General features: G+C 47.5%; 1 protein-coding gene across 1 annotated transcript in view; it reads right to left on the bottom strand.

Moving 5' to 3' along the window:
• Positions 1 to 11,802, bottom strand: part of ASS1 (argininosuccinate synthase 1) — a 123,913-nt gene extending 112,111 nt beyond the window's left edge. Inside the window, exons 1-3 of the mRNA XM_056860508.1 lie at positions 11,684 to 11,802; positions 10,083 to 10,151; positions 5,123 to 5,311 (exon numbers count right to left, since the gene is read on the bottom strand). Of these exons, the coding sequence (XP_056716486.1) occupies positions 5,123 to 5,311; positions 10,083 to 10,151; positions 11,684 to 11,791 (366 nt within the window). The 5' untranslated portion in view covers positions 11,792 to 11,802. The remainder of the gene's footprint in view (positions 1 to 5,122; positions 5,312 to 10,082; positions 10,152 to 11,683) is intronic.
• Between the last annotated feature and the right edge of the window lie 207 nt (positions 11,803 to 12,009).

The raw sequence follows: 12,009 nt of genomic DNA, 5'->3' as shown, positions 1-12,009 counted from the left end.
ATGCCACCTGCTTAACTTCCCTTTTCCACTTGTCTGATAGCCAAGGCATACAGCTTTCTGCTTTAAAAATCAGACATAATGTTCATACATTTACCAAAAAGAGTTTTACTTGTAAAGAGTATAACGCTAAGAACTAGCCACCTGCAGAGAATCCACCCCAACTCTATACACAGGTTGCAAATCTGGGAAAGTCTCTTCCTAAACAAGCCCTAAACAGTGACTTAGCTCGTACAGAGATGTAACGGACAACCTCCTTGGAGGACAAGTCATTCTGCTGCAGCAGAAATGACAAAATGTTCAAATCACACCAGATGCAATGACAGGGCGAGATTAGTCTGTACCCAGCAGTGACTGATTTGGAAGGAAGGCAACATTCCTGCAGAGAGGCAGTAGGCAGGCCTCTTCTTTGGTTAAGTGCTTTGAGGTCTGCAGGAGCCTCCAATTACATCATTTATTTCCTACAGCATACTGGCAGTTTTCTGGGGAATCTGTCGCACTAGCACAAAAAGAAAATGAAGACCCCCAATACCTTACTTATAAGGCACGGTCATAGACCGACTCACAAGGACGCAGCAGTCATTCCCACCACCATTTTCCTGGGACCTTTTCCTATTTACATTACACAGCATTTGCACTTCTGAAACTCTTAGTGCCTATTCTGTGGTCCCTCTCAGTCCCCACAGGATACTCCGGCAACAAAATCCTGAGTCAGCAAACTCGTAGGCAGTGATGGGTTTTAAAATATGGGATTCTGGCCCCCTCTAGTGGAAAAATGCTTAGCCTGCAACATTCTGGAGGACAAAATAAACTTTGCAACAGCCATAAAGTAGCATCTCTCTGAATACCAGTTGGAGGGCAACAAGGGGGGGAGACTTTGGGATGGATCCTGTGGATCCGTTCTGCTAGCAGAGGAGCTGTCTTTCAGCAGAAGGGGCCTTTGCCAGATACCAGATGCCCCCGATCCCAGTTGTGATTCCACTTCCTAAGGCCACTGGGCGTTAATGCAGATTTCTGTGTTAAGCATTACTGCCCCCCAATAAACAAAGGGTGAAAATGAACCCACGATCAGGCACTTAAATCATCCCCAGAGGCATGTAAGGAGACTCTGCCCCTGATGTTTCATCTTTGTGCCAGATCCTCCAAGGCCAGCCCACCCAGGCAACTGCAGACGCTGCTTCCCCTCTGCCCTCCTAGAGATGTACTCTAACTAATAAATAACCACTTATTGTAAACTCCTGGAAAGAAGGCGAAGAAGTGGCCATCACTTGCCAGAGCACGCAGCCCCTGCTGTTCCTCCACTCTCCTGTTTTCCCCATTTCTAAAACACCCTTGAGTACGTACCCGCTAAAAACAAATCTGTACAGCCAATAGCAAAAAGCACAACATGGTTGATAAAAATCATCAATTAATATAGATTGGAAGAGGGGACGTTTGGTCATTGTGACTGAGGACCTGCATCTATGCCTCAGGTACCCAGTGGAGACCCAACGGCCCATGGGATGCTTCCGTAAGCCTTTGTAGGGTTGCCAACTCTGGCTTGGGAAATTCCTGAAGATTTTGGGTGGGGCCTAGGGAGGGCAGAGTTAGAGAAGGGGAGGGAGCTCAGCAGGGATGTGATATCACTCTAGAACATCCATCTTCCTAGACTTTATGGTATACCATAGAGTCCACCCTCTGAAGCTGCCATTTCCTCCAGGGGAACTGATCTCTGCAGTCTAGAGGTCAGTTGTGTTTCTGGGAGAACTCCAGGCTCTGCCTTGAGATTGGTACTCTATCCCCAAAACCATTTACAAAGAAAAGGGAGATGCCCCTGGAAGTTCAGCCTAGCTTGCCTCTGCCAATTATGTTAAAGCCAGGATCAAAAAGGTAATGGGGGGGAGGAGGTCACTCTTCTTTCCTCAAAGTATCAGACTAAGACTGGGCATAACTGGGTTCAAATCCCCACTTCCCACAAAGCTCCCTTGGTGATCTTGGGCCAGTTATAGCCTCAGTCTAACCTACCTCATAGGGTTGTTGCAAGAATAAAGTGGAGGTGAAAGAACCTCATGTGCTTCCTTGCGTTGCTTGCAAGAAGGACAGGAAATACCTGGAGATTTGAGGGTGGACCCTGGGAAAGTGGAGTTTAGGGAGGGGGGGACCTTGATAGGTTATAATGCCATGTAGCCAACCTTCCAAAGCAGCCATTTTCTCCAGAAGTGGAATAAATGTTTTAAATAAATCAAGTAGCCTAGAGATCAGCTGTAAATCTGGGAGATCTCCAGGCGCCACCTAGAGGTTGATGGTGGGGTCTGGCGATCTCCCAGAATTACAACTGATCTCTAGACTTCAGAGATCCATTCCTTGGAGAAAATGGCTGTTTTGGAGGGTAGATTCTATTGCATTACCTTCCTGCTGAGCTCCCTTCCTTCTCCAAGTTCTTCTCCTGAATCTCCAACACTTTCCCAAGGTGGAATTGGCAAGCCTATTGACATCTGAGTCTGTCCCTGCTTAAACACCATTGCCCCACAAAAGCCTGATCTGAACAGGAGCCCTGGGCAACTATAATCTGAAATTAAAACACACACACAAACGCCAGTCAGATCATGGATTTCCCAGCCTAGGCCTTCCTAGGCCATCTGGAGCTGCACCTCATAAAAAGCAGTCAGCTAAAACCATTTTCAGTCACATAAACAGGACAGTGAGTGGACTCTCTCCTTTGCCCGAAAACAGCTTAACTAATTTTTAACAGAGTTGGAACACAGATCATGCGGATATGTCAACCACGACATCAAGTTTTCTTGAACTATGTCCTGGAGACAGAGGCTACTTCCCTCCCCCAGCCCCAAAATGCTGACAGTAGAAAACTCTGAATGTAATGGAGCTTTTGTGATTTTTAAATAGTGTGTTGTTTCCCTTTGGCCCTGACCTGGATGGCCCCGGCCAGCCCGGTCTCATCAGATCTCAGAAGCTAGGCAGAGTTGGCCCTGGTTAGTACTTGGATGGGAGACCACCAAGGAAGTCCAGGGTTGCTGTGCAGAGGAAGGCACTGGCAAACCACCTCTGTTAGTCTCTTGCCATGAAAACCCCCAAAGGGGTCACCATAAGTCGGCTGCGACTTGAAGGCACTTTCCACCACCACACCAGATGACCTCCTTGACATGGATGGCCCAGGCCAGCCTGATCTCACCAGATCTCAGCGTGGTACAGTGGTTAAGAACGGTGGACTCTAATCTGGAGAACCAGGTTTGATTCCCCACTCCTCCACATGAGCAGCGGATGCTAATCTGGTGAACTGGTTTGGTTTCCCCACTCCTACAAATAAAAGCCTGCTGGGTGACCTTGGACAGTTCTCTCTGAACCTCACAAGGTGTCTGTTGTAGGGAGAGGAAAGGAAGTAGATTGTAAGTTGGTTTGATTCTCCTTAAAAGGTAGAGAAAGTCGGCATATAAAAACCACCAAGCATCTTGGGGGTGGATTCTGCCCACAAGAGCTTCTGCCACCAGTTTTAAGGGACTAGAAGAGTTATGTTATTGCTTTGGCTGCAGTAGACTAACATGGCCATCCTAAACAGAGTTAGACTCTTCTAAGCCCATTGACTTCAGCTTTACTTAGGATGACATGGTGTAGGGTTGCCAACTCTGGGCTGGGAAATTCTTGGAGACTTGGGGGTGGAACCTGGGGAAGGGCAGGGTTTGTAGAGGGGAAGGACCTCAGCAGGGTATAATGCCATAGAGTCCACCCTCCAAAATAGCCATTTTCTCCAAGGGAAACAATCTCTGTGGTCTGGAGATCAGTTTTAATTCCAGGAGGTCTCCAGGCCCCATTTGGAGTTTGGCCACCCTACAATGTCATATGTCTACTTTTCTGGAACTCAACACAGACTATGGCTGTCACAAGGGACTAGAAGACTCTCATCTGGTTTCCTTCCCTCAATGTCAAAGGCACTGCATTCCCAGTTTAATGCCAAACCCTTAGCTTCTTAATTTTTGTTAAAGTAAGAAATCAAGCTTCTAGTTCTCATGTAGTGCTGGATCAACCATTACCTGAATAATGCAATAGAGCAGGGATGGCCTGTGTTATGTTTAATTCTCCAGGCAGGTATAGAACAGAGAGAGTTCAATAAAGACCTAATATGTCAATGCTTGTCTAGATTCTGTGTGCATACAAAAAAGCCATCCTGAGTTCTGTCACCTGAAATAAAGCCTGCCAATCTGCATATAATTTTGAATAATTTATTCCACAAGATTAGCTGTTTTGCATGATTTATTTTGGCTTGGTAGTCATGAGGAGCTATGCTGTCATGCACACAAAAAAATGCCATTCTCCCATCCCTGGTTTTCCGAGACTTCAGCAAGCATTGCTCCTAGTCTGCACTTAACAGACAGATCTTTGCAGTCATAAGGCCTAGAAACTTAGGTCGTTTATGCATGGGAGTTTTACCTGAGGTTCGTTGCTCACTGGACCCACACTTTCCTGTTGGAAATCTATGCACCAGCAATCTCCAAGCTCAAATCAAGAAGCATTTGAGTCCGCACACCTTGAAATGCTGCTTTGTAATTGGCTGTAGTGCTTACTGTGAGAGAAAAGTCCCCCACTCCGGAAACCCAATTGCCGCATAAAAAAGCATTTTAAAAAACGGAGCTCTCTAAAAGGAACGGGAGGGGGGGAACCCAAGCCTTGTTTCTAAAATGCTTTCTTCTGCTCAGAAAGAACGCCCAGGAAGCAGGAAGCCTTTTAATGCAAGCCCCTTGAGACACTGCTTTGTAATTGGCTGGAGTGCTGTCTGTGAGAGAAAGGTAACTCCCCCAAGTTTTCGTGTCCCGCGCTTTGCCGTATGCATGGGGATTTCACCAGGGCTGAGCTCAGGGTAGATGGAAGAATCGAGTTAACAGAGGAACGGGAAGTCCTGGGATTTGTGAGGGCTGGCAGCGAGGTCATCTCTAATGGATGGAAAACTCATGCATACCTCCAAGGAACAACCAAGACAGACCGGGGACAAACATGAGTGAAAGTACCCATGCATAAACGACTTTAATCTATTTTTCAGCAACCTGAGTAGTTTCTCCTGCCCTCCTCCTGAACCGTGGCATGCACACAGCCTCTGCTGGAATGCCTAAAGAAAACCATAGGAGTTGTGTCCAACCTTGCCTGTGGCTCCGTGGGAAACGTACTGGGCTCCTTCCTTCTGAGCTATTTCCATCTGCCTCCGGGCAATGCAGGGTCTGGCCAGGGAAGTGCCAAGAAGGTACCGATCTTCATAGATGGCATTGGCTTGGACTGCTGGCCAGATAAATTCTTCCACAAACTCTTGCCTAACATCTTCAATGTAAACCTGAAAACAAAGGTGGGAGAGAAGGTTGGGTGCAACATTGTCTGTTATCAGAAGCTACCGTTGCCAGCTCGGAAGTGGGCAGTAATGGTACCCACACACGCCCATCTCTGCACCCGCAGTTGTTGCCCTCCCACTCCTGACCCCTATCCCTATTTCTCTGTTACACCAGCACTAGTCTTGCCAACTTCCAGGTGGGGACAGGAGTTCTGCCAGAATTATAACGGATCTCCAGACTGCAGAGATCAGTTCCCCTGGAGAAAAAGGCTGCTTTGGCACGTCAGCTCTACAGCATTATACCATGCTGAGTTCTGTCCCTTCTCCAAACCAGCCCTCCCCAGGCTCCATCCCCAAATCTCCAGGAATTTCCCAACCTGGAGTTAGCAATCCTAATCAGCACAGAAGCACAGACACAATGACAATCTTACTGACCCCACCCGGTCAACCTCCCTTTTCCTCTTCACAGCTGAGTCATAGTTTCAATGGACAGCACAGCTCAACTGACTAAAGGGGGGCATAAAAGGGGGGAGTGTGGACCTTTTGTGTGTGTGTGTAAAGTGCCATCAAGTCACAGCCGACTTATGGCAACCCCATAGGGTTTTTAAGGCAAGTGATTAAGCAGAGGGGGTTTACTGTTGCTTTCCTCTGCAAAGTCTTCCTTGGTGGTCTCTAATCCAAGTACTGACCCTGCTTCTGATATCTGACGAAATTGGGCTATGCCCATGCCACATCCCTACACGGACCTTAGCAAAACTGAGAATTGTTGTTTTAGTTAATATTGCATAGACTTAATGTTTTATTGTATTTTATGATATATTGTTGTTGTTACCTGCCCGGAGTCTGGCGTTGGCCAGGATAGAGGGCGGGATATAAATCTAAGAAATAAATAAATAAAACCATTTTGAAGGAAGAACTTTGAAGGCAGAAATTGGCTGCAGGCAAAGCATGCTCCTTTGGTTCAACCTAAATGGGAAAGTCCAGGGCAACCCAGAAGTCACGCTCAGCAGGTACTCCATTAGGGGGGGAAACTCCAGGAAGAAGCAGCCGTGAATCAGCAAGTGGAGGTTTTTACGCACTGTGGTAGGGGCACCACAGCAATGACTGGAGCAGCCAAAGTGTCTCCGCAAAGGCTCTCCTCATGGAGAAATCAGTTAAATTGTGTCACAAGAACATCTAGGCCAGGGGTCCCCAACGTGGTGCCCGTGGGTGCCTTGGTGCCCGCTGACACCTTTTCTGGTGCTCGCCAACTGTTTTTAGGAAGTGGGCAGGGCCAGGTGGAGTTTTGCCCAGCAAGGCTTCTGATTGACTATTGGAAATTTGATTGGCTATGCAGATTTTTTAAAATGTTGCTTTGGCAGCAGCCGCCACCACAGCAGAAGGATCAACACCGTGTTACTGAAGTCAAGCAGCAGCAAACATCCTGTCGCAGCCATTTTGTTGCTGTGCCCACCACGCCGTGTCAGAATTCCAAATGTGCCCACAGGCTCAATAAGGTTGGGGACCCCAAATCAATGCTGCATTCAGACATCACGATAAAACTGTGGTTTGTTTAAACAGTGGCCTCTGCAGTACATGCCACTCTATCTACCAGATAACAACATCCATTTGTCAGTTTCCTGCCTCCCGCCCATCTTCTAGAAAGGAGAATATCCCCCATCCCTTGCCAGATCTCTGTGACCAAACAGCCACAAGTTGGGGTTCATGGTTTCAGGTGGGTAGCAGTATTGGTCTGCAGTAGAAGCACAAGATTCAATGAGATTTCTAGGGTATAAGCTTTTGAGAGTCAAAACTCCCTTCACCAGATGTCACAAACCACAATTATGACAAATCATGGTTAACAAGTCAGCTACAAACCCCGGTTTGATGCCAACCAGCAGATCCTGGTTTGTTGATCTGTCTAGATCACTGGTTCCCAACCAGGGGTCCATGGACCCCCAGGGGTCCGCGAGAACTAAATTAAGGTCCGCGAAACAAAGTTACAAACCCAGAATCAATTAATATTTTCAATTAAAAGTTCTCTATTATAAAAAATACATTCGACTAGTATTCTAAGTTTAATGTTTAACTCACAGTTGTGATTAAAGTTTATTTTCAAATTCTCGGAGTTTTTATTTTGAACCTTGGGGTCCCTGCACCGAACAAAAAAGTCCTAGTGGTCCCTGGTCAAAAAAAGGTTGGGAACCACTGGTCTAGATTTTAATGTCATTTAAAAAAACTAGCATGGGTTTGAACAAACTGCAGTTTACAAGCTATGATGTCTGAATGCAACCCTGGTGTAGTGGAGACTGGAGAGCTTTATAAAGCACAGATGAGCTGATCTCCATCTCACGTGTTTTGCTTTGTTCTGTTAGATAGAACAGCTTGGTCAACCAACAAGCTTTAAATTGGCCAAAAGAAAGAGCAGAGTCAGGATCTCTTTTAACAGATTCAGCATAAGTAAGCTGTGTTCAATTATTCCAAGTGTGCACTCATGCGTCGGGGCCAGGGAATGGACAAAAGGCACACAAAGCAGCACCTTTGATTAAAATAAGCAGATTAGGGTCTTTTCACTGTCTGGGAACACTGTGTCTATGGAGACAGAGTGGGATCAAAATAAAATAAAAATAAATACAAGCCTTGCAGGATTCACCCCGTGATGCAGAGTGGTCAGCTGCAGTACTGTAGTCAAAAGCTCTGCTCACGACCTGAGTTCGATCCCGACGGAAGTCGGGTTCAGGTAGCTGGCTCAAGGTTGACTCAGCCTTCCATCCTTCCGAAGTCGGTGAAATGAGTACACGGCTTGCTGGGGGTAAAGTGTAGATGACTGGGGAAGGCACTGGCAAACCACCACGTAAAACATAGTCTGCCTAGTAAACGTCAAGATGTGACATCACCCCATGGGTCATTAATGACCCAGTGCTTGCACGTGGGACTACCTTTATCTTTAGGATCCCACCAAGGCCCAGTTAGCCCAGAATTCCTTAGAAGAATCTCACCCAGCAAGGACTAAGCAGCCCACCAAAAAATTGACCGGAGGTCTACCTGCAACTCATCCTGGCTGCCTAGATTTGTGCTTGCAAAATTTAAGACAGCAACAGGTGATCCCAATCTAATATTTTCAAGTGGAATGGCACTTTTAGGGCCAGATGCAACTGGCAGAAGATGGCATGCAGATGGCACCACCAGATGCCACACCAGATAACGGGAATGACTCGCTCGCTGCAGATAGCAATTGATCCTCTTTAGGGGGTTATTTACACCATTGATCTTAAACGCTCGTTCACAGCAAGATCAATGGCTGTTAGTCAGGAGCAGGGGTCACGCCCGGGGTGATTAGATCCAGTATTTATTTGACTGGATGCTGTATTGATTTGTGCTTTGCAGAGCGGTAGGTGTGTCACTGTATTCCCTCTTACATGGTTTGAGTGTTTGACCTAGCTTTCGGGAGAGGAAAAATGTACTTCTTTCACCTTTTCATCTCTGAATGCACAATCTGGTGCACAAAAGTTTATGCCACAATAGCCAGCTTTGACGAGTGCAATCTTGGAGCCAATTCACACATTGCAAAGCCCTCGTAGCCCCCTTGTGGCCACCGCAAGGACTTTCAAGCAGACATTCTCTGCGAGGTCTGTGCTCAGAACTTAATTTCCAGGTGCAAGCAGGGCCCAATTTGGACTGGGGCCATGGCACAGAGGGCTAGAGGGGCCTAAACGCCCCCGCACGCCGTTTTCCCTGACTTGAAGTAGCCCAGAGTGATTGCCATTTGCCCTGCTGGGGAAACCTATCTGTACCGACTGTTTGCTACATGTAAGTGTGTCCAACAAGGGAAGGAGGGGCTCCCTGGCCCATTTCAGGTCAAGAAAAGAGTGTGTGGAGGGAGGGGAGGCTTACACATCATTTTACCAATCCAAACTGGGTCTGTGCACACAGGGATTAAGTTTTGAGCACAGTCCTGTGGATAGGGTGGGCTGAGAGAGGATGACTGGCCAAGTTGACCAAGTCCAGAGGTGGTATTCAAACCCAGGTCTCCCTAGACCTAGACCAAGTAGCTCTACGGCTGTGGCTGCCCTTCTCCTACGTGCACCTCTATGTATGACCAAGCATAACTCTTCATGCATCTAATGAAGTGGGCTCTGGTTCACGAAGGCTTCTGCCATGAGGTTCCTCCTTGTTTTTACTGCAAGAGACTAAAGGGGCCACCCAGAAACATTCTGTAACTCATTGTTCACTGGCATGAAGAAGACATTAAATAATAAATTAGAGAATAATTAGTCAGATGGTGGGAATGGAGCAGGTTCCCCTGTTATTGGTTGAACCCGCACTTTGCTCTCAGTTATATGGCAGTCTTTTTCCCTTTAAGTGTTGGTTGCTAGGCATGCAAATAGGTCTGAGAAGAGGCTGGGAGGGCAGGGACCTCAGTGGGGGATAATGCCACAGAGCCCGCCCTCCAAAGCCTCCATTTTCTCCAGGGGAGCTGATCTCTGTAGTCTGGAGATGAGCTTTAATTCTGGGGGATCCTCAGGTCCAACCTGGAGGCTGGCAGCCCTAAAAGCTCTTGGGATCCCCTAAACACAGTTTGTTACCTTTTCCTCCCTCTCAGGTTTTTGGCTGTACCTCTTTCACTCAGATCATTCTGAAGAAGAACATGGACAGACTCTTATGCATATGGGATAGCATTTCCAGCCATTTCCAGGGCACTTCACCCGATACTCTCCCACTCAGCTTTACAGCAAACAATCCTGCTATTTCGCACCCACTGGACATGGCCCACGGGCACAATGTACATGACTGTTACCTTTTTGGCCCCGAGGGAGAGGGCTTTCTTCCTTGCTTCTTCAAAGTTCTCTTCTTGTCCAATGTTAGCCTGAGAAGTTTAAAAACAAAAGAAGGACACCTAAATGCAAACAAAACAGGAACGTTGGCCTTACTATTGCCACAGGTATTCTGGGGCAACATTGCAAATGAGTGGGATGTTCATAGTTTCATATGCAAAGGGAAGAAATGAGAAGTTTGGAATGTAACTATTCTCCATCCAAAAATATATTAGCTCAGAGATTCTCAAACTCTCTTTTAAAATGATGGCTTGCTTGACTGTATCCCACCACTCACTACCGGCGCTGGGCTAATTTATTCATTTTGGGATTTCTCAGCTGACTGTCACAACCTTCCTTGCTGGGTGGGGCAGCCTACATGATATAATCTGCAATATATAATCTGCAATACAAAGTCCCTGTGGCTGCCAGAAGACATTTGTAACAGATGAGCGATAGGAGTTATGTGCCTCCAAGACACATGGAGCCAAATTCTGATCGCCGTTGCCATGAAACCGCTTCATCCACCCCACCCCACCCCATAGGGTTGCCAACCTCCATGTGGGGCCTGGAAAGCTCTCAGAATGACAACTGATCTCCAAATGACAAAGATCATTTCCCCAGGAGAAAATACCTACTTTGGAGGGTGGACCCTGTGGCATTAAGCCCCGCTAAGGCTCTCCCCTCCCCAAACCCCACCTTCTCCTAGGTACACCAGCAAAATATCCAGGAATTTCCCGGTAATTAGTTGACAACCCCCCCTCCCCTGGGCTGTCTGAGGGAGCTGCTATTTGCTCCGTTGCAAAAAGGTTGGGGACCCCTGCAGTAGTGACTCTCTGGCGATATTTCTGGGTGTGTAAATGTCATGGCGAGTAGAGGCTGAAACTGTGTCTACCTGTATACCATGGTCTCGCTCAAAATTAGGCTTGTGTGCATCTGGAAGGCAGGCACAGAACTCCCGTCACATGTCTGATGCAAAGTCTTCCTGGGAACCTTTAGCAAGAGGAGAGGCAGTGTGGGGTCATAACATGTAGGGGGGTCTCCAACAAGGACCAGGACTATGTGAGAGCAAATCCCTACCATGCCATGGCATGAAGCTTAGATGGCCTTGGATCAATCACTAGCCTTGCCACCTTCCAGGTGGGGCCTGCAGATCTCCTAGAATTACAGTTGATCTCCAGACTACAGAGATCAGTTCTCCTGGAGAAAAGGGCTGCTTTGGAGGTAGGGTTGCCAACCTCCAGGTACTGGCTAGAGATCTCCTGCTATTACAACTGTTCTCCAACCAACAGAGATCAGTTCCCCTGGAGAAAATGGCTGCTTTGGCAATTGGACTCTATGCAATTGAAGTCCCTCCCCAAACCCCACCCTCTTCAGGCTCCGCACCAAAAACCTCCCGCCAGTGACGGACCTGGCAACCCTACCTGGAGATCAGTTGTAAATCTGGGAGAACACCAGGCCCTGCCTGGAGGTTGGCAACTCTAAATGGAGGAAGGGAGGGTACCTGTTTCACCTGGAGGCAGCCTAATTGGAGGCCTGACCTGTCCCTTAGGGGCACCCTACCTTGCCCACCTTCTCAGCTTACCAAGTAAGCAATGACGTCATAGCCTTGCTCCTTCAGCCACACCAGGATGCAGGAAGTATCCAGCCCCCCGCTGTAGGCAAGGACCACCACACCTTTGCTCTGAGACATCGGATCTGTCAGGCAGCAGAAAAAAGGTCAGTCACACTGAGAGATGCTCACTTTAACCACAGTCATCAGGGTTTATTTTATATTTATTTAACCTCTGTTAAATGCATACACCATTTTTTTCTGGCCAGGTGGCAACCCTATGTGGATACCAGGAAGAGCTCAGAATGTTTGTCCCAAAACTCCACTCCTGGACGCAGAGGATGCCAAGAGATATTGCA

Source organism: Euleptes europaea, chromosome 14, assembly GCF_029931775.1.
Source record: "Euleptes europaea isolate rEulEur1 chromosome 14, rEulEur1.hap1, whole genome shotgun sequence".
Classification (NCBI taxonomy): Eukaryota; Metazoa; Chordata; class Lepidosauria; order Squamata; family Sphaerodactylidae; genus Euleptes; species Euleptes europaea.
This window is presented reverse-complemented; position numbering and strand designations above follow the sequence as displayed.